Raw genomic sequence first — 22,708 nt, 5'->3', positions numbered from 1 at the left:
GTTTCCTCTTACGAGGCAGCAAAGAAAGATGGCGGCTGACTCAAGATGGCTGGGCAGGAATGAACAAGGTATTCACAGAGGAAGAACTGAGAATGCAGTAGTCTGACCCCAGGAAGCCAACTATTTTTCCAGAATTCACGAATTCAGCCCTAAACTTATTAGACTGGCTCAGCGTCCACACGACACTGACAGCATAACTGCTTTTCTGGTGAACCCCCTTGGAACCATCTGGGCTGATAGGGACTTCTCTGAAGACCAGGAAAACATCAGTTAGCCTATTTAATGAGACAGGAATTAGGTTTGCTCATGTAAATATTTTGGACTCATTAAACGCCTCTGAAGAATATATGTACGTAAAGCATGATGCGGGAGGCACAGGAGATACAGGCTCTGCCTGCCCTCAAGGGGCCAGCTATAGAAACAAGTTAGTGTGGTGTGGCAGGTGGGGTGAGGTGGGGGGTTGTGGAAAGATCGGAAAATTGCCAAATTATCTGAAGGTTAAAGGACATTTCAATCATGTAGATGCTGACCAGCATCACCAGTCACTCGTGTTTAAGTCTGCATTGCATCTGAATGACAGAATATAAAGGTGGGGCATGAGGAACTCAGGCTTTTTTTTTGTTTTTGGTTTTGGTTTTTTTTTTGAGTTGCCACGTGATGCAGGAAGGAGCCATCATCCGCACAGTGAAAATCTGGGAGAAAAGAAAACAAGCAATTTGACTGACCAACATAGTGAAACCCTGTCTCTACTAAAAATACAAACATTAGCTAGGCGCAGTGGCCCATGCCTGCAATCCCAGCACTTTGAGAGGCTGAGGCAGGCAGATCACCTGAGGTCAGGAGTTCAAGACCAGCCTGGCCAACATGGTGAAACCCAGTCTCTACTAAAAATACAAACATTAGCGAAGCATGGTGGCGTGCGTGCCTGTAGTCCCAGCTACTCGGGAGGCTGAGGCAGGAGAATCACTTAAACCCGGCAAGCGGAGGTTGCAGTGAGCCGAGATCATGCCACTGCACTCCAGTCTGGGCAATAGAGTGAGACTCTATCTCAAAAAAAAAAAAAAGAAGAAGAAGAAGAAGAAAGAAAGAAAGAGAGAGAGAGAGAGAGAGAGAAAAAGAAAGAGAGAGAGAAAGAAAGAAAAGAAATTTAAAAACAAGAGCATTTGGGAGGACAGGTAAATAGGAATAATGCCAGGATCCATCTGTTTCTAATGTTCTCTCTCCGACTATTTTATTTTTTCTTTTCAATTATGAAATATTTCAATATATAGAAATATTTCAATATATATAAAAATATTTAATATAAGGAAATTATGACAGAAGTAAATACTGTCAGAGTTGCCACAGATCTCTCTTTTTAAAAAGAAAAGAGACCAGGTGCAGTGGCTCACACCTGTAATCCCAGCATTTTGGGAGGATACAGTGGGAGAATGCCTTGAGCAGGAGTTCACAACCAGCCTGGACAACACAGGGAGACCCCCACTCTCTACAAAAAATAGGGACAATTTTTGTCTCATTGAACAATGAGAACACGTGGACACAGGGAGGAGAACATCACACACCAGGGCCAGTCGCAGGGTGGGGGGCAAGGAGAGGGAGAGCATTAGGACAAATACCTAATGCATGTGGGACTTAAAACCTAGATGATGGGTTGATAGGTGCAGCAAACCATCATGGCACATGTATACCTATGTAACACACCTGCACGTTCTGCACATGTATCCCAGAACTTAAAGTAAAGTAAATAAATAAATAAGAAAAAAGAAAAGGAGTGAAATGTATGAGATAGCACTAATGCCTCACGTAAGTCCCCCTCACCATCCCATCCTCCTCACTCTCTCCCAGGAAGTAACCACCATCCAGGAATTGTGTGCACCATTCCTTTGCATAGTTGTGCATATTTATTAAATGCAGATGTATCCATAAACTACATATGAAATTGTCTTGTAGGATTTCAATTTGAATCACATGAATGGCGTCGTCTTCTACCGGGATTGTCTCTTCAAAGGAGGTAAGACCATTTTTTCCATTTTTTTTTAAATTGTGGTAAAATACACAAAACATAAAATTTACCACCTTCATTATTTTTGTGCAAGCATCACCATCATCCATCCACAAAACTTCTCATCTTGCAGTTTTGTGCAAGATGATCACACCATTGCACCCCAGCCTGGGCCACAGACTGAAACTCCATACTAACTTCACATCCTTCCTCCTCTCAGTGCCTGGCACCCACCATTCTACTTTCTGTCTCTATGATTGTGACTACTCTGGGTACCTCGCAGAAGTGGAATCACACAGTGCTTGTCTTTTTGTGGCTGGCTTGTTTCACTCAGCGTAATGTCCTCAGAATCTCCTTCTGTTTAAGGGTAAATAATATCTCAGACACATCAGACACACACACACACACACGTGTTTTGTTTTGTTTTGTTTTGTTTTGTTTTGTTTTTTGAGACGGAGTCTTGCTCTTTTGCCCGGGCTGGAGTGCAGTGGCCGGATCTCAGCTCACTGCAAGCTCCGCCTCCCAGGTTTACGCCATTCTCCTGCCTCAGCCTCCCGAGTAGCTGGGACTACAGGCGCCGCCACCTCACCGGCTAGTTTTTTGTATTTTTAGTAGAGACAGGGTTCACCGTGTTAGCCAGGATGGTCTCGATCTCCTGACCTCGTGATCCGCCCGTCTCGGCCTCCCAAAGTGCTGGGATTACAGGCTTGAGCCGTTTTTTTTTTTTTTTTTGAGATGAAGTCTTGCTCTGTCACCCAGGCTGGAGTGCAGTGGTGCGATCTCAGCTCACTGCAACCTCCGCCTTCCGGGTTCAAACGATTCTCCTGCCTCAGCCCCCAGAGTACCTGGGACTGCAGGCGCATGCCACAACATCTGGCTAATTTTTTGTATTTTTAGTAGAGACAGGGTTTCACCATTTTAGCCAGGATGGTCTCAATCTCTTGACCTCGCAATCCGTCTGCCTCGGCCTCCCAAAGTGCCGGGATTACAAGCACAAGCCACCGCTCCCAGCCCTCAGACACATTTTTAAGAAGTCAGGCTAGTCCAACAACCCACCCTCTCATCTCATCCTTGCTTCCTCTGCTACGAGCCCCCTGCCACCTATACACAAACACCCCCAAAGATGGAGAGCACCCACTCTTCCAAAAGGAGGGAAGAAGTAGAAGCAGCTCCATGCAGCAAAGCAAGTGCTGGTCCTGATGGGAAGAAGACACTGCTAACGGGACCTGTATTTCATCTGGGGAACATGCAGGGCAGAGACAAGGGATGATATCGACCCAATTGTTTACTGTTTATAAAAGCCTAAGTAGGGTCAGGCACAGTGGCTCATACCTGTTTGTAATCTGAGTGCTTTAGGAGGCTGAGGTAGGAGGATCACTTGAGACCAGGAGCTCCAGACCAGCCTGGGCAACAAAGCAAAACATCGTATCTACAAAAAATAAAAATAAAAACATCAGGGGCCAGGGGCTGTGGCTCACACCTATAATCCCAGCACTTTGGGAGACCGAGGCAGATGGATCATTTGAGGTCAGGAGTTCAAGACCAGCCTGCCCAACATGGTAAAACTCCATGTGTACTAAAAAATAAAAATAAATTAAAAAATTAAAAATACAAAGGTTAGCCAGTCATGGTGGTGGTGCATGCGTGTAATCCCAGCTACTCAGGAGGCTGAAGCAGGAGAATCACTTGAACCTGGGAGACAGAGGTTGCAGTGAGCCGAGATCGCACCATTGCACCCCAGCCTGGGCCACAGACTGAGATGCCCTCTCATAAAATAAAATAAAATAAAATAAAACAAAAACATCAGCCAGGTGCGGTGGCATCCCTGTAGTCTCAGCTACTCTGGAGGCTGAGGTGGGAGGATCACTTAAGCCCGTGAAATAGAGGCTACATTGAGCAATGATTGTACCACTTCTCTGTAGCCTAGGCACAGAGTGAGATCCTGTCTCTAAAAGGAAAAAAAGTGTGTGCACACATTACCTTATTTAGCCCTCGCATCCTTTACCTATGAGTTCCAGGAACATTACTGCACTTCGAAGACCAGCAGGGGATGGTATAGTGATGTCATTTTTCTATATTCCGTAAGAGTAGCCTCCAAAACTATTGACCAGTCCTTCCCCAAATCTGTCCAGTGTCCTCAGGAGTGGAACTTGACTTTCAATAAGGAAAGGCAATGAGGAGAAACAACACAGACCAGGAATGAAAGGGCTAGGAAGAAAGGAGAAACAGAAGCTGTCAGCCCCAGCAATGGGCCGGGCCTAGGAAAGGTGCTGTACACATCACCTGTTACATTCTTTTTTTTTTTTTTTTTGAGACGGAGTCTCGCTCTGTCACCCAGGCTGGAGTGCAGTGGCCAGATCTCAGCTCACTGCAAGCTCCGCCTCCTGGGTTCACGCCATTCTCCTGCCTCAGCCTCCCGAGTAGCTGGGACTACAGGCGCCGCCACCTCGCCCGGCTATTTTTTGTATTTTTAGTAGAGACGGGGTTTCACCGTGTTAGCCAGGATGGTCTCGATCTCCTGACCTTGTGATCCGCCCGTCTCGGCCTCCCAAAGTGCTGGGATTACAGGCTTGAGCCACCGCGCCCAGCCCATCTGTTACATTCTAATTCTACACAGTGGTGTGAGGAGGGTAATAATATGAGTGTTCCTACTTCCATCCAATGGCCATCAGATTCTGAAGGTTTAGCTGTGTGCCTGAAGCCACACACAAGTCAGAAGCAGCACTGAGATTCAGACTCAGGGCCATCCGACTCCAGACTTTCAAAGCTTAAAGTCTAGGGAATTTGGGTGGATCATAAAGTCTAGGGAGTTCGAGTGGGTCAGGAACCACCTCGCAGGGTTGATTCATGACACAGCCTCATCTGTCAGAGTGGGAGACAAATCCTCTCCCCCTCCCCTCCCTAGGTGAGGCTGTCACAGGGCAGGGGCCTGGGGCATTTTATGGGGAGAAAGAAAGCTGGACGGAGTCCATTGAGGGAGGATTTTTCTCTGATTCGGAGTTGAGCAGGTGCTGAGGCTTCAAGATCTGCAATTTGAATCTAGGTGTGGTTCTGCTTGGGACCAAGGAGACTGAAGAGGCCCCAGAGGAGAAGGTGGGCTGGGACTAACTCTGATCTAGAGTTTCGCTTTTTCCTCCCAGGGTTTCCAGGATGGCCTCCAACTCCAAATATGCATTCATCCTGGTCAGTCTTAGTTCTCAATTCTTGAATTAGAAAATACTGTAATTTGGCCAGGCACAGTGGCCCACACCTGTAATCCCAGCACGTTGGGAGACCGAGGTGGGTGGATCATGAGGTCAGGAGTTTGAGACCAGCCTGGCCAAGATGATGAAACCTGTCTCTACTAAAAATACAAAAATTAGCCTGGCATGGTGGCGGGCACCTGTAATCCCAGCAACTTGGGAGGCTGAGGCAAGAGAATCGCTTGAACCCAGGAGGCAGAGGTTGCAGTGAGCCGAGATCGTGCCACTGCACTCCAGCCTGGGCAATGAGAGTGAAACTCCGTCTCAAAAAAAAAAAAAAGAAAGAAAGAAAGAAAAATCTAAAGCCCCATGCCCCTGAGTAGATCTCAGTTTTCATTAGTTCATCTAAAGCTCCCAGGGAACTTTGTCCAAATTCAAACATAATTCCATGACGAAGAACCCACCGTCCTGCCCTGCCTCTTCTCCATCATCAGGGGCGTGAGACAAAATTGAAGTTGTCTAGTGTTATTCAACCAAGTTCTGAGGAACTTGTAGGCTAATGGCTTGGAGCATCTTTCAGGCTTGTCGAGACCATCATCCAAACATCCAGGTAAGCAGATGCTTTTGAAGCATCAAGCCTAGAGGGTTTGGATGAGTCAGGAACCATCTTGCAGGGCTGGCTCATGACGGAGCCACTGACGGTAAGTCTGAGGGAGAGCAGAAACCACACAATAGTCTTCACACAGAGGTGCCTGTCAATGTCACCAATGATTCCATATCACTAAAGCTGACAGGCACGTCTCAAACCCTATCTTACTTGACCAATCAACAGCATTGAACACAGATAATAATGGATTAAAAGAAAAACTTGGCCGGGCGCAGTGGTTTATGCCTGTAATCCCAGCACTTTGGGAGGCCAAGGTGGGCAGATCACAAGGTCAGGAGATCAAGATCATCCTGGCCAATATGGTGAAACCCCATCTCTACTAAAATACTAAAATTAGCCAGGTGTGGTGGTGGGCACCTATAGTCACAGGTACTCGGGAGGCTGAGGCAGGGGAATCACTTGAACCCAGGAATTGGAGGCTGCAGTGAGCCGAGATCATGCCACTGCACCTCAGCCTGGTGACAGAGCAAGACTCCGTCTCAAAAAAAAAAAAAAAAGAAAGAAAGAAAGAAAAACTTTACACAGAGTTTGAGCAAAGAAAATGCACATACAGGCAAAACTGTATATAGGCTCTTGAAAGTTAGGAAGTAGCCCTTAGGGATGGAGAGAGACATGATGAGGCATGTTGGCAATGTTCTGTTTCTTGATCTGTGTGCTGGTCACATGAATATGTTCAGTCTATGAAGATTCACCAAGCTCTACATTTAGCATGTGTTTGTAATATGTATATTAAATGTCAATAAAATGCTGGGACTTTTTAAATCTTCCTGGTTATTTCTAATTTCCAAGAAAGAAATACAGTCTTCCTTACCCCCTGCGCACACACACACACATGCACACACACTGCTGTTAGTCCTACTCCTGATTGGCTCAGTGCTGTTTACCACACAAATTAGGACCTGATTGTGATTAGCCTTCTGGTTTGGGACGGTTCCAGTACTTAAACTGGGTTTCTGTCTCTCCAGTTCTAAACCTACTGAGTTTCCTTATGTAATGAAAATATTTCACATTTGGGATAAATTCTTAGTATCCTTAAAGATAACAATAGTTACCTTCCTATGGCCCGGGATCTACGCTAGGCTAACACTATTCAATATGGTTTGTCCTCCCACTGGTCCTGCCCGTTTTACAGACAAGAAAGCTGAGGCTCAGAGAGGTGAGAAACACCCCCAAAAGTGTGCTCTTTCTGATATTTCCTGTCACACCTCCAAGTGGTTCTTTCTGCAAAAGGCTTCATTCTCTTTAGCAGTTCTCTATGCTTTTCATCTCCAACTAGAAAGCGAAGGCCAGGTGGTCTTCTGCCATATCCATCCAAACTACCGATTACGAGGGTTACCGGAAGTGAGGGCAAGGATGTTTGTGCTGAAAATCCCAGGTTTGGATCCCTCGCACTCAGCCCCAAACCGCAGAGGAAACCTCTAATAGTCAGGCAAGCCAGGAGAGCTTTGGCAAGAGCCCTGAAATCAGACCCGGCCAGCATGTGTTCCTGAATATCAGAATAGACACTATATTTACCCTGACAGCCTTTTAGTGCAACTGAAAGCTATAAATAACCATTAGGGCCCGAGCAAGTGGCCTTAACACATGGATTTTCTTCCAAAAATGCAGACCCATTTTAATTAAGGTTGTAATTAACCTTTGGGGAGGGCAGGGCCCCTGGATTCGGTTTGCTTTCGGAGACACTGTGAGTAATTTCCTATTTGTTGAACATTTGGGGATTAGCACGCCCACTGGGTGTTCAGCCTGGAGGCTTGCACAGAGCCGAGCTCCCTGCAGCCTTGGGCTTCCCCCTGCCCTGGGGGTCCTGATCAGCATCTCTTTGCAAAGCCAATCCCCTCTTACTCCGTTGTCCCCCAGAACAAGATGGGAGTCATGGCTATGCTGCTGCTGCCCCTGCTGCTGCTGCTGGGAATCAGTGGCCTCCTCTTCATTTATCAAGAGGTGTCCAGGCTGTGGTCAAAGTCAGCTGTGCAGAACAAAGTGGTGGTGATCACCGATGCCATCTCAGGACTGGGCAAGGGTAAGCCGGCTTTGCTCCCACCTGTGCCCATTTCTGCCCCCAGGGACTGGCGGGGTGACAGGGTGGTGTGTGGGCAAACCTGCTAGGTGGGAGGGGATCGATTCTGTGTTCTCTCCCAGCTTCTGTCATTAACCAGCAAGTTTCCCATCTTTTGGAGGCTGCAGATTCCTGAAAAATGAGGGCGGTGGAATATCTAGGATTGCAAACTCACAGCCTAAGGGCTAAAATTGGTCTGCAGATGTGATTTGTTTTGGCTTCATGAGGTTTCCAGAAATTTTGAAAACGCAAAGCCTTTAGCTGGGGCAGCGTACTGGTTGTGAGCCCAGACTCGGGGGCTGGGTTCAGTTCCTGGCCCCAGTAATGACTAGCTGGTTACTTCACTTCTCTGCCTTAAACTTCTCATCTGTAAAGCAAGCATACCAGCAGACTCTACCTCACGATCCCATTGTGAGGAATAAATGAGTTCATAGATGTATAGCACTTAGAACAGTACCTGGAGCTGCAGTGGATATCACTCAAGGGTTAGTAATGATGATCGTGAACACATGTAGGCAAAACATGCCCACACTAGTGGGCCACAGACCCCAACCATCCCTATTGCATCACATTTGGCCTGGTTCTTTCAATCATTGCACTTTCTGGCATTGAAGGTATTTGCATTTGCAACCCCTGAATTATATGGCCTCAGAGGGGTCCTTCTGCTGGTGACATCTATGACATGAGGGGCTGCAATTGTCCTTAAGTTTGCAAAATTCTGATTCTGTCCTTCCAGACCATGGTAGCACAACTTTATATGTTATATAGTTAGCACAACTTTTGCTGTAGTTTTTATTATTTTTAATAGAGCACAGATCCCACACAGTCCAACAGTCATTAGTAACTCAGTCAGTGTCCACTGAGCCCACTATGTTCTGAGCATTGCCCCCTGAGAGTCCCTCTGGGGGGCTGGGCACTTACCTGCATGGTGCCGCCATCGTGGGAACGTTTGTAACCTCCCTGACAATTTTCTCAGAGCCTGCTGCTCATCCTCTTCGGCATCCCAATGGGAGCCAATCCGCACGCTTTGAGGATGGCTTAGATTTCAGCGGGTGATCAACCCAGGTGCATCTTGTAAGATAAAAAACAAAGCATAAGGCAGATAGACTAGGTTCTCTAAGTGGCCCCTAGATGAGTCCCACACACAATTCCCAGAGAGGATATCCTGCATCAAAAGGGAGCGAGGTACACAAACTCAAACTCCTTCTTCTTCAGGGACAAGCCAGGGCACACACATCTGTCAATCAGACCAGACACAAGACAACAGGGAGTGTGCTGCCCTGGAGAGCTGGAAAAGAGATGCCCACCTAAAGCCATTCAGAACGGAAGGCTTTGGGGAAAATTTGCTCTCCAAATGGTGCACCTTTGTCTGGCATTGCACCAAGCTGCTAATACGTGATTCCCTGATACAGCCTCTACCTGGAGCCTTTCCTGAAACCTTTAATTGCTCCTTCCTCTTGAATGGTCCTTGTGGGACCAGTTTCTTAACTGGCCCCTTGCAAGTGCATACCACATTAGTGTATTTCTCATGCTGTATCTGTGTGTTTCTCAGCAGGTCCACTAGATACAGGCTTCCCAGTGCTGGAGCCTGTGTTTTGTTCACCCAGCAGCCTCAGCACCTAGCTCAATGCTTGGTTGGCATGCTCAGAAAATGTGTATTTAATGAATAACCTCTAAAAGTGACATGTGATCAGGGAAGGCCCTCGTTTGGATAAGTGTGTTCTTGCAAATTTGTTTTATTGCTTTCCGGTTTGATTCCAACATGGTTGGAGAATACGCCCTGTATGATTTCAATTCTTTCAAATTTGCTGAGGTTTGTTTTGTGATCTATCTCGGTATGGGTTCCGCCAGTGCTTGGAAAGAATGTGCGTTCTGCCATTGTCCTACAAAGGTGGATTTGATCCTGTTGGTCGAGGAGGCTGCTCAGTTCTTCTGTAGCCTTGCTAGTTTTGTGTCTTATTAGGTAGAAACACAGTTTTATTGATCGTTGAGAGATGTGTATTTGTTTTAATCATCTCATTCATTTTTATTTTTATTTTATTTTATTTTAATTTTTTGAGACGGAGTCTCGCTCTGTCGCCCAGGCTGGAGTGCAGTGGCCAGATCTCAGCTCACTGCAAGCTCCGCCTCCCGGGTTCACGCCATTCTCCTGCCTCAGCCTCCCGAGTAGCTGGGACTACAGGCGCCCGCCACCTCGCCCAGCTAGTTTTTTGTATTTTTTAGTAGAGACGGGGTTTCACCGGGTTAGCCAGGATGGTCTCGATCTCCTGACCTCGTGATCCGCCCGTCTCGGCCTCCCAAAGTGCTGGGATTACAGGGTTGAGCCACCGCGCCCGGCCATCTCATTCATTTTTAAAACACCTCATTCAGTTGTAGTCACACATGACACAAATCAGGTACCCAGGAAATACATCTTATGAGGGAAACAGCCTTTGCAGGACCTCATGGCCTAGCTTGTCGTGTCTACTGTCACTGTTTTTTTTTTAACTATATCTCATTGACCCACCCTGGAAAGAAATGCAAAGAAGAAAAAAATAAATTTCCAGTACTTAGCAGTAACTTGAGATGCTGGATGTGTGTGACCTTAAATAAACGCCTAGCTCCCCACGCTGCTGACAACAGTGATTCCAGGCTCCAACTGCTGCATGTCTCAAGTCCAGGGCGCTGAGAGGATGATGCAGGCTTTGCACAGCCGCTGCACACCCTGCTGCCATAGAACCTGCATGAACCCCATGTGTGGCACCGGGAGCAGCAGAGCGTGCCACGCCAAGTTGTTTACTAGGGAAATCAAACAGGCAGACAAAGGTCGGGGCATCTAGTCCTCGCTCCAAACCTCCAGGATTCGGCCAAGCCAGGAATCCTGTCACATTGTACCCACTGTATCTGCAGCAAGAGTGTTGATCAAGGCCAGGCTCAGTGGCTCACACCTGTAATCCCAGCACTTTGGGAGGCCAAGGCAGGCAGATCACTTGAGGTCAGGAGTTTGAGACCAGCCTGGCCAACATGGTGAAACGCCGTCTCTACTGAAGATACAAAAATTAGCTGAGCATGGTGGTTCTCACCTGTAATCCCAGCTACTTGGAAGGCTGAGGCAGGAGGATTGCTTGAACCCAAAAGACAGAGATTGCAGTGAGCCAAGACCATGCCACTGCACTCTAGCCTGGGTGGCAGAGTGAGACTCCACCTCAAAAATAAATTTATTTTAATTAATTAACTTAATGATTGATTTATTTTAATTAATTTAATTAATAATCGATTTTTTATTTTAATTAATTAATAATTAATTGGTTGATTAATTAATTTGAAAAAAAGAATGACTTTCAGAATACCCAACCTCTGCACCTGAGCTGCTTCAGAGGGTACAGCTGAACGTCAGCCCTGCCTGTGTGTTCTCACCTCAAAGGTGCAGTTTCTCTCCTTTCAACATTTCTGAAATCTGACTGTCTTTCAATCCATAGCATCTTACAATCCCCATAGGCCACCCTTTAAAATGTCGCTGTGGTTCAAACCTGTAATCCCAGCACTTTTGGGAGGCTGAGGTAGCTGAATCGCTTGAACTCAGGAGTTCAAGACCAGCCTGGGCAACATAGTAAGACCCCCCCCCCATATCTACAGAAAATGTAAAACTTAGCCGGGTGTGGTGACATGCGCCTGCATTCTCAGCTACTCAGGAGGCTGAGGTGGGAGGATGGTTGGAACCTGGGAGGCGGAGGTTGCAGTGAGCTGAAATCACACCACAGCACTCCAGTCTGGGCGACAGAGTGAGACCCTGTCCCCCAAAAAATTAAAATTAAAATTAAAAGTCATTTATTATCTCTGAAATCAGGCAACAGCTCATCATCGATGGCATCTTAGATTGATGAAATATAGAAAGAAGAGCTCAATTTATGTTTATTGCATGAAAAAGAAAAAGCCTGGTATCAAAGTGCTCAATGCGAGATACGTGCTGAGCTGATAAAAGAATAGAAATAAGGACACTCGGGTATATCAAAGACCTGGTTTCAGCAGAAATGACTTCTTTGGGAGCCGTGCCTCTAGGCTTGGCTGCAGCAGCACTGAGGCACTGAGCACGCCGCTGGGCTCCAGCCTCCCAGGCACACCTGGGCAAGGCAACGTGTTAGTGGAGAAGGGAAATGGCTGTGATGGGGAAGAATGCTCCCAGCTGTCTGTTCTAATAAGGCCAACGCCAGAGATTTGATCTGGCTCCTGCTCGCAGGCCCCTCACCTACTCCAGTGCCCTGCTGCAAATAATGCTCTGGTCAGGTGCGGTGGCTCAGGCCTGTAATCCCAGCACTTTGGGAGACCGAAGCAGGCAGATGACCTAAGGTCAGGAGTTCGAGACCACCCTGGCCAACATAGGGAAACCCTGTCTCTACTAAAAATACAAAAATTAGCCGGACGTAGTGGCAGGCACCTGCAATCCCAGCTACTCGGGAGGCTGAGGCGGGAGAATCACTTGGAGCCAGGAGGCAGAGCCGAGATTGCGCCACGGCACTCCAGCCTGGGCAACAAGAATGAAACTCCGTCTCAAAAAAAAAAAAAAACTTATCATCACGCGAGGGAGGGAGCGAGGAGTGAAAATGCACCCTCACCCTCAAGGTGTCCCTTTCTCAGCAGTGGGCATTGGCCAAGAGGAGCCTAGTGTGGAAAATGCGTTACTCACCACCTGGATGTCAGACTCCTGTGGGGTTCACATCCTGGCTTCCCTGCTGGCCAGACTCCAGGTGATTCATTTCAACCCATTGAACCTCACTTGTCTCATTTGTAAAATCCAACCTTCATTCTGCTCCAGAATGACAGCTGAAATGCAGGAAGGCTAGACTTTCTGCTGCCCACGGAAGTTTCTCTTAGTGAATTCTGTTTTAAAAGCCATATGTATTGAAAAGAATTTTTTTTTAAGTAAAAAGAACACAAAATACACCTAGAACCCCACATGCTTGGGGACACCCTGTGTGAATGCATCCTTCCTTTCCTTTCAGGGGGATGCTTATGTGAGTAACCCATCATGAGCAAGCATGAATCAAGGGTGTCGTGAGACAGTCCACCTCAAATTTATTCAGAGGGGAGAGTCCTTCCTCTGCAGCTTGAGAAAAAAAAATCAGGTGCTTCCTGACTTTTCTGATTACTTTTTTTTTTTTTTTTTTTTGAGACGTAGTTTTGCTGTTGCTCTTGTTGCCCAGGCTGGAGTGCAATGGCGCGATCTCGGCTCACTGCAACCTCTACCTCCCGGGTTCCAGCGATTCTCCTGCCTCAGCCTCCCGAGTAGCTGGGATTACAGGCGCATACTACCACGCCTGGCTAATTTTTTGTGTGTGTGTTTTTAGTAAAAAGGGGTTTCACCATGTTAGCCAGGCTAGTCTCAAACTCCTGACCTCAGGTAATCCACCCACCTTGGCCTCCCAAAGTGCTGGGATTACAGGTGTGAGCCACCACACCTGGCCTCTGATTACTACTAGATTGTGCAAAATCCTTTGGTCATGATGGGGGTCGAAAGAGAGCATTGATTCGGGAATTGGGATGCCCAGTTTAACACCTGATAACATGGCCATTTTCATTGAATTCGAACTTTCTTTCCTCCTCTCTGCTCCTCCCCACTGCTGTTGCAAGTTGGAGGGAAGCTTCCTGCTGTTTCTTAGGCTTCTAGGGCCCCAGGGACCCTTCCTGCTGTTTCTTAGGCTTCTAGGGCCCCAGGAGGCAAGACAGGAGAGCAAGAAAAACTCTCACCCGACTGACAGCGCTATCAGATGGCTTCAAGGTCCATCAGCCTGGTCCCTGTTTAAAACTGGGTCTGAATCTTTCTCTTGTGGGCACTTTTATGCGCCTTTCAGAGGCCTCCCTAGGATTATTCATTTCTGTGAAATGGGAGATGTGGGTTTTTTCTCCACTCGCTCAATCCCTCCTCACCCCCTGGTTCCCGGGCAGTCTACTCCCCACCAACCCTGTCCTCTGGAGTTCCACTGACCTTCTGAGAGGTCCTCTTGGGCAGACTTCAGATGAGCTCTCAACCAACTCATGACCTACCCTGGCCATTGATGGCTGTGACTTCCTTGGCTCCACAGGCCACCTCCGATGGAGAGGTCCGGCTTTCCTTTCCTCTGCCCTCAGGGCATTGGCTGGGCCCAGGATCTTGCCCATAAGACATGAAGCTGGGCTCCTGGCAGCAGGGAACCGTCCCATGTTTTAGTTTGCATTTAGGTGTTACTGATATTCATTCATCTTCTGTGTCTTGATACATTTTTTGTGAATTGCTTACTCATCTCCTTAACCAATTTCTTTATTAGCATCTTTATCTTTTTTCTAATTGATTTGTAAGAGTTTTTTCATATATCAAATTAACCCTTTTCTGACATATAGATTATAAACACTTTTTCTAAATTTGTCTTGTCCTTTATTTGTGGGTGTTTTTCTTTCTTCTTTCTTTTTTTTCTGTAAGAAGGTTTTTGTTTTGTTTTGTTTCTCTGTTTTTCTGGTTTTGTGTGTGTGTGTGTGTGTTTTTTTTTTTTTTTTTTTTTTTGTCTCCACTGGCTGGAGTGCAGTGGTGCAATCTCAGCTCACTGCAAGCTCCACCTCCCGGGTTCACGCCACTCTCCTGTCTCAGCTTCCCAAGTAGCTGGGACGACAGGCACCCGCCACCACGCCTGGCTAATTTTTTGTATTTTTAGTAGAGACGGGGTCTCACCATGTTAGCCAGGATGGTCTCGATCTCTTGACCTCGTGATCCACCTGCCTCGGCCTCCCAAAGTGCTGGGATTAGAGGCGTGAGCCACTGCGCCCAGCCAAGAAGATTTTTTTAAAAGGGTACAATCCATAAATCATTTCTGTTAGGATTTTTTTTCCTTCAATGGATGCTCAGGAGCCCTCCCCAATGAAAGGTGTATATTTGTCTCTACCTTCTTCTAGTTCTGTTTTGGTTCTGTTTTTATATTTCACTATTTAGTATATTTTGGTGTAATGCATCCAGCTTTTTTTCCCTCCCAAATAGGGATTCAAATACCCGCCCCCACTTTTTTTTTTTTTTTTTTTGAGACGGAGTCTCGCTCTGCCACCCAGGCTGGAGTGCAGTGGCCGGATCTCAGCTCACTGCAAGCTCCGCCTCCCGGGTTTACGCCATTCTCCTGCCTCAGCCTCCCAAGTAGCTGGGACTACAGGCGCCCGCCTCGTCGCCCGGCTAGTTTTTTTTTTTTTTGTATTTTTAAGTAGAGACAGGGTTTCACCGTATTAGCCAGGATGGTCTCGATCTCCTGACCTCGTGATCCGCCCGTCTCGGCCTCCCAAAGTGCTGGGATTACAGGCTTGAGCCACGGCGCCCGGCCAACTTTTTTTAAAACAGAGTCTCACTCTGTTGCCCAGGCTGGAGTGCAGTGGCGTGATCTCAGTTCACTGCAGCCTTCATCTGCTGAGTTCAAGAGATTCTCTTGCCTCAACCACCCAAGTAGGTGGGATTAAATTTTTGAATTTTTAGTAGAGACGGGGTTTCGCCATGTTGGCCAGGATGGTCTCAAACTCCTGACCTCAAGCGATCTGCCCACCTTGGCCTCCCAAAGTGCTGGGATTACAGGCATGAGCCACCGCGCCCGGCCCCCACTCTTTATGTAATACGTCCTTTTCCCATTCATTCAACATGTTAACTTTATCGTACACTAAATTCTCCTCAATACCTGACTCTATTTATTATCAATATTTCTATCTAGACTTGAACGGCTGACTCTTTAATTTCTGTAGTTTTACAATATATTTTAACAACTGTTTTTCAAAATGTTCTTTGCTTTCCTTCATAGAGTATTCCAATTAAAGTGTGCAAAATATGCCATATAACGTGTAGACTTTTCTGTCATTTCCCAAGACCTGTTGGGATCCTGATTTACTGGATCAATTTAACTTGGAGACAGATTGACATCTTTATTGGATTTTGTCATCCAGACTCATCATGAGCTGTATAAAAAAAATACACCTACATTGAGAGGAATCTTCCCTTCTCTGCAGCCCTAACAATTCAAGGTGACATTGTCAACCCAGTTACTTCTGGATTCGGGTTTCCCTCCGTCAGCAGACTGAGCTCTCCCAGCACCGTCCTCCCAGCTCTCTCAGGGATTCCCAGTACACCTGTTTTCAGGCCTCATGGAGACCTCTTATCCCCACAACTCTCTTCTTGGGTCCTCTCTTGGCCTTTTCTGCCTTCACTCCTGCTCCCACCTGATTTAGACTTCATAGTCCAGCACCTCAATTCCTCCATCTCTCCAATACCACAACTTCCCTGCCCATCATGCCCCTTACCAAGCCCCGACCAACAGTCCTGTCCAGCTGGTCCCTTCTCTCCACCTGCAGCAGGCTCTGGGCCCTGCTGGAGAAAATCACGCAGCCCTGAGTTCACTTGGAGCCACAGCACTCGGGATATCCAGCCTCCACTGGGCACCAGGCTGCCAGGCTGTCCTTCCATGTTCCTAACAAGTCTGAGTCCACCACTTCATGGTGTAAATGAGACAATAATAGGTTCTTCCCTGGAGTGGGTGCTGTTGGTGCCTCTTCCAGATCCCTGTACTTGGTCAGCTCATCCATTTCCCAGGCACTGTAAACATTGGCTGCAAATGGCATGCAGATTGCAAATGGCATGCAGATTGCAAATGGTGTGCAGATACCTCCTTTCCCAAAGATTTGTCTCCTGCCAGTGGACGCTGCCCTGCCCAGGAGTTACACAGCCTATGCACATACCCCTAGAGAGGGCAGCCCACATCAGTGACTGACACTGGTGTACAAAGGCTGATCCTCTTGCCTCCAACTGTGCAATAGAGTTCAGACTCCAGAGTCTCCCTTGGATCAAGCCAAAGCTAGACTTTCCTGAGACCACATCCTCTCCTCCCCCCACTCCATGACTTCCCTCCCCGATAGGCTGTCTCTGAAGAGCAGGCCCTCAGTAAATCCTGGCCACCCGAATCCTTGACTCAGAGTCTGCTTCCTGAGAACCCAACCTAAAGATACTATCTCACAAGGTTATTGTGAGTATTAAATGAACTAGAGAGATATGCAAGAGATATGTACATATATTTCAACAGTTTCTACAGCAAGGAAACTCTCCAAACCTGTGAGCTTCTATTGCTTTTAAGTATCATTAGTATTGCTACACAAGAATTCTGTTTGTCTACCAGCTAACACTCAGTTGAGAAAGTACGACATTGGATGAGTCGGGAATCAGTCCAGAGGAAAATTAATTAGACAGAAAGTAGGTTTACTTTTAAATACAAAGAACCCTGGTATTATCCCCAGAGAAAATGTGGAGGACACTGGTGACGTTTGATTTGAAAAAACATAGTGGTGTGTCTCCATTATCTTCAGATTGAGATATCTCCAGGGCTGCGGTCCTGGGGGGCCAAGTTGGCAGGTTTGTCTTTCTGTTCAGTGTAAGGAAGAATTTCCAATAATCAGAACTTTCTAACAAAGGAGGCGTTGTCTCACTCCACCATGAGCTCCCTTTCACGGAAGCAACTAAGTGGAGGCTGAAATGACAAAAATTCCAGCCCTGGGAGGGAGTTGAATGAAGTGACCCCTAAAGGACCTCGTGGTGCTAAGACTTCTGACTTTTGAATTCATGGGTTCCCAAGAGAGGGGGTTCACTGTCAGCGGTTCCATCCACACAGTATGCCCTGCCCTGTTTCCTTCCTCCCCACAGAGTGTGCTCGGGTGTTCCACACAGGTGGGGCAAGGCTGGTGCTATGTGGAAAGAACTGGGAGAGGCTGGAGAACCTATATGATGCCTTGATCAGCGTGGCTGACCCCAGCAAGGTAAGGTCTTCTAGCAGTCGGTGTGGGTAACTCCTGGGCATTCCCAGCCTCCACTGATCATTCAGGATCAGCTCTTGGACCAAGTGCAGGAAACTTGGTGATTGCTTTGGGGAATGTGAGGCAATGAACCCAATGACCTTGGCATAGGGTCACGTTTGCCATTCATAAGGGGTTGACTTGTTTTGACTACCCACCATGACAAAATCGTGTTCTGTAGCCACAGCCCCTTGTCCTGACCCTATATAACTCAAACTCAAGAAGGATCCAGAAGACAGACGATGTGACAGGTATGGGCTGTGATTACAAACATGGCCATTTTTTTTTAATACCTCAACTGATATCTCCATCAAAGAAACCAGATAAATGAGATCCCTTCCCAAGAAGTCTCCCAGAAAGTGAACACTTCTTTCAATGAGGCTGCAGTTTCCAAAGGTTTTTCTGGAGCATTGGTCAGGAGACTGTCTTTGGAGCTCCCTTCAGGATACTTTTTTCGAATCTTTACCTTTGAGGTTGCATTTGGTGATTAGGAACAGCTCAAAGTAATTCAGGGATAAGTCTGATATTTGAGGAGATGAATCAAACAGGACAACACAGAATGCCCCAAAGTGTGTTTCCAGGGATGTGATTAGGCACTGGGTAAAAGCGAGGGTTTGTGGTCAGTTGTGTGAGAAACAGTGAGTTAAGCTAAGCTTGTCCATTTTCTTCACTGCAGGACTTTTCAGAGCCTTTCATATGCCAATGTGCACTGTGTATCTCCAAGAAGAACTTGGAGAACAGTCTGTGTTTCCCAAACAATTCTGACCACGGAACCCTCTCTTCAAGGGCATGGCTCAGATATGGAGTCCTGAGACTCCATATCTCAGGACTAGTCTTTGTCAAACACTGGGATTGCATTTACCACTCAGTGTCATCAATTTTCCCATCTGTCCACCCTCCTACACATCCCTGGATCAACAGAGTCAATGCAGCAAGTGTCTGGCTAAACACAATGCCCCGCACTTAGTAAGCAGATGTTTCAAAAATATTGTGTTGAGTGTATGATTTTAGTTTTTTAAAATGTGGCTATAAAGTCCTTTATTTATTTATTTATTTATTTATTTTGCAACTTGCAAGCCAGGTTGAAAAGCAGTTTCCACAAAGGAGCTCAGAACTGTTAAAAGTAATGATGTCACCCCTGGAGTCAGTGCAAAGCTGCAAAGGGACTGCTGCGAAGGGCGATATTCATTTATCAGGTTCCAGTTGTGGAACCTTGGCCAAGAGTTTAGACTTATTGCTGCATATTCACGTCAAGATTTGTTGGTTTTGCCCTGGTCCCCAAGAATGAATTCTCTGGCAATATTCTCCATCCCAGAATCATTTCTGCTTCTTCGTCTTTTTTTTTTTTTTTTTTTCAGTCATTTCATGATCTTTGAATTTCAAAATGGGTGGCTTTTAGATACAGGGCTCCCAAGGTCTGCAAGAGGGAGGAGATCTCACATAACCTGACTCTGTCATTGGTTCAGCAGACATTCACCCCAAAGCTGGTCCTGTTGGACCTCTCAGACATCAGCTGCGTCCCAGATGTGGCAAAAGAAGTCCTGGATTGCTATGGCTGTGTGGACATCCTCATCAACAATGCCAGCATGAAGGTGAAGGGGCCTGCCCATAAGATTTCTCTGGAGCTCGACAAAAAGATCATGGATGCCAATTACTTTGGCCCCATCACATTGACGAAAGGTCTCGTGAGTTTGACTTTCCCATGGGTATCTGGGCCACCAGATTCTACAGAGGGCTCTGTTAAATAGCCAGACAGTCATCCTATTCTATATGGAATTCTCCAGTCCCCTTAGAAAATTCCCTACCTATTGGGTGAAAGCTTTCAGCATTCCCATTTTCAATGTTTATGTAGGAAAAGGAACCCAGGAAGTATCTGATTGGTATATTACAACCACCCTCTCTGTGAAACCCCTCTCCCCACCTAAGCTTTGCCCTTTTACTTCTCTCTCCTTACGTCCCTGGCTTCCCTCCAATTCGACGTCTCTGAACAATTGTCTCATCCTCCAACAATTGTCTCAACAACTGTGTACATTCTGCTGTATCAACCTTGCGGTTGATCTGCTTCTAACCATGACAGTTGGTCAAAGGTAAAGATTCTGTCCTCAGAAATGAAGAAGAAAAAGGACTTATTACCAAATTACAAGAGACCCAGTATTCTGTCAATCCCTTCACAGAAACAGGGAAGGCAGGAGGCTGTCTCCCTTTAATGAATAAGATGGTGATTCCTATGTGAGCCTGTCTGAGGGGCCTAGGAGACACCCAGGTGCAGATTTCTCACCACCAAGTTCAAACGCAGGTCTGAAGCCTGGAAAATGGGCCTGGAAATGACCACAGAGTAGAATGAAAAGTTGACAGATCATGAGGTCAGAAGTTCAAGACCAGCCTGGCCAACATGGTGAAACCCCATCTCTACTAAAAATACAAAAATTAGCCAGGCATCGTGGTGGGTGCCTGTAATCCCAGCTACTCAGGAGGCTGAGGCAGGAGGATCGTTTGAACCCAGGAGGCTGAGGTTGCAGTGAGCCGAGATCATGCCATTGCACTCCAGCTTGGGTGACAGGCTGAGACTCCGTCTAAAAGAAAGAAAAGTTGAAGCCCCTGCTCTCCAAAAAAAATAAAAGTTTATCAAAGCAGAATCTCAGGGGGAATGTAATGTGGAGAACACCTCCATTTAGGGAGTTGGGTGTCCTGGCAAGGTCTAAGATCTAGCATGATCTTACAACTACCGTCTCTACAACCAGCTCCCATGTTGGGCACCTCTAACAATAGGATTCCGAGTACTAAGACAGATGAAGAGAAAGAAGCATTTGGGGCAGAAAGATGACTTTCCAGAGCTTCTAGAATGGTGTCCCAGAGATAACAGTCCAGTCCCTGTGGACACAGCAAACAGGCCAGCACAAGTGTGTTATCTATCAACCTTTAATAGAGACTGTTAACTGGCATCAAAGCAATGAACAAAGAAAGTGGAGTGGAAAAGGGCCAGAAATGGTTTATCTTCCTGGTTAGCCCTCACTAAGGACCCTGGGTCTAGTCCCTAGCTCTGGACTTCAGTTTGTCCATCTTGTTTTTGTTTTTCTTTTTTCTTTTCTTTTCTTTTCTTTTTTTTCAAGATGGAGTCTCGCTCTGTTTCCCAGGCTGGAATGCAGTGGCGTGATCTCAGCTCACTGCAACTTCCACCTCCCGGGTCCACCTCCCGGGTTCAAGTGATTCTCCTGCCTCAGCCTCCTGAGTAGCTGGGACTACAGGCACCCGCCACCACGCCGGCTAATTTTTTGTATTCTTTTAGTAGAGATAGGGTTTCACCGTGTTAGCCAGGATGGTCTCCATCTCCTGACCTCGTGATCCACCCGCCTCAACCTCCCAAAGTGCTGAGATTACAGGTGTGAGCCACCATGCCCGGCCCAACAGTTTGTCCATGTTTAACATGTAGGTGCTGGGTTTCACAGATCATTCTGAAAGTGGACTCTTTGAGTACTGTCTTTTCACTTTTTGCCATATCCCCATTCTGCCTGTACTATTATTAATTTAATACCTTTCTCTGAATTTTCTCATTTTTAAATTAAAGTCACTTTGGGAAGAAATCTGTATAAAACCAACACAAATTTAAAACTTCTTTCATTCTCAATTAATAAAGGGCAACCTGAAAATTAAACAAAGTAAGTTCTCCCAAGGTAGCCTGAGAACGTCAGAATCTTCCCTCTCTTTGTTAAAAGATTAGCATGTGCAAGAGAGGCGTTAAAGACGTACTAGAACCATCATGAGACTTCCTTCTTCCTTCTGGAGGCCATAGTAGGAGAATTGAAACAGGAATGACTTTCTCACTACTGACATCGGCGTCTGTTCTATTCTATTGGGTACCACACGCACTACCTGAGTGCAATATACCCATGTAACAAATCTGCATGTGTTCCCCGTGCATCTAAACAAAAGTCGAGAGGAAAATACAATAAATATAAACATGCCTTCAATAAAAAGAAATCAGTGTCACTAAATGCACATTGGTGGGAAAGCACCAACTTAAAATCACCCAGCAATTCACCAGCCCACGCTTTGGGAACGCTGGATAAACGATTGCAGGGTTCATTCCATCTCTGCCCTGCTGCAATCTAATTACCACGGAGGGAGTGGAGCCCCATGATGAAGGGGAGCCGGGTGAGGGGTCTGCTGGCTGCTGCCTAACTCAGTCGCAAAGTTTTAACCATGACTCTTTGTCCTGTGTTTTCCAGCCCTGCTTCCCAACATGATCTCCCGGAGAACAGGCCAAATCGTGTTAGTGAATAACATCCAAGGGAAGTTTGGAATCCCGTTCCGTACAGCTTGTAAGTTGCTAAGATAAAAATATGAATCTTCTGTTGTATGTCTTATGGTATAAGGCAGGAGCTGTTATGTCTAAGACTAGGCAGATGGTCACAGAGGAAAGGGTCCAAGGATGACACCATCTGCTGGGTTTTCTTTCATCCCTATGGTTCCTATTTTTTGAGCGCCTACAGCATGCAAGTGGCTATGGGAGATGCTGAGATATTAAAGATAAGCTCCCTCTGTCTGCGAAGCTCACAGTCTCCTATGTGGGCAGGACGTACACTAGGTGAACCTGACAATGCCAGGTGAAGGTCACGCTCCTGACAAAGATGCACAGTCATAGCTCCAATGCCCCTTCCTCCATAAAGATGCCCTTGAAGGTCAGGGAAGATTACCATTGGGAAAGAGAAGGATGGGTGCACATCACAAAATGGGAGGGCAATGGAGACCTTCTGAGGAAGGAACCAGGAAAAACAGAAAGGGGCAGAATTCAGGGTAAGGGCAGCTCCAAAAATGAGCGTCCTTTCAAAAGTTCAATGGGGAGAAGGACTTCTAGGTGTATGTTCCTGGGATTTAGCTGGAAAAATTCTGCCATTTCCACATCTGATGAGTTAGTTCTAAGAGGTGGGGAACATGTCATATACATTTCTTCGTGGCCCACACTACCATGTGCAAATTAGGGGCTCAGT

At 46.6% G+C, this 22,708-nt stretch overlaps 1 protein-coding gene across 1 annotated transcript; it reads left to right on the top strand.

Annotated features, from left to right (window-relative positions):
* Window positions 1–7,413: 7,413 nt before the first annotated feature.
* Window positions 7,414–22,056, top strand: LOC117066065 (dehydrogenase/reductase SDR family member 7C-like). The gene is made up of 5 exons (XM_033181547.1): window positions 7,414–7,535; window positions 7,709–7,871; window positions 17,572–17,684; window positions 19,187–19,400; window positions 21,947–22,056. The coding sequence occupies exons 2-5, from the start codon at window positions 7,715–7,717 to the stop codon at window positions 22,054–22,056; spliced, it is 594 nt and encodes a 197-aa protein (XP_033037438.1). The 5' UTR covers window positions 7,414–7,535; window positions 7,709–7,714.
* The last annotated feature ends 652 nt before the right edge of the window (window positions 22,057–22,708 follow it).

This window comes from Trachypithecus francoisi, unplaced genomic scaffold (genome assembly GCF_009764315.1).
Source record: "Trachypithecus francoisi isolate TF-2019V2 unplaced genomic scaffold, Tfra_2.0 Lachesis_group2, whole genome shotgun sequence".
Classification (NCBI taxonomy): Eukaryota; Metazoa; Chordata; class Mammalia; order Primates; family Cercopithecidae; genus Trachypithecus; species Trachypithecus francoisi.
The sequence above is the reverse complement of the archived record's forward strand: the minus strand, read 5'-3'. Positions and strand labels throughout refer to the sequence as shown.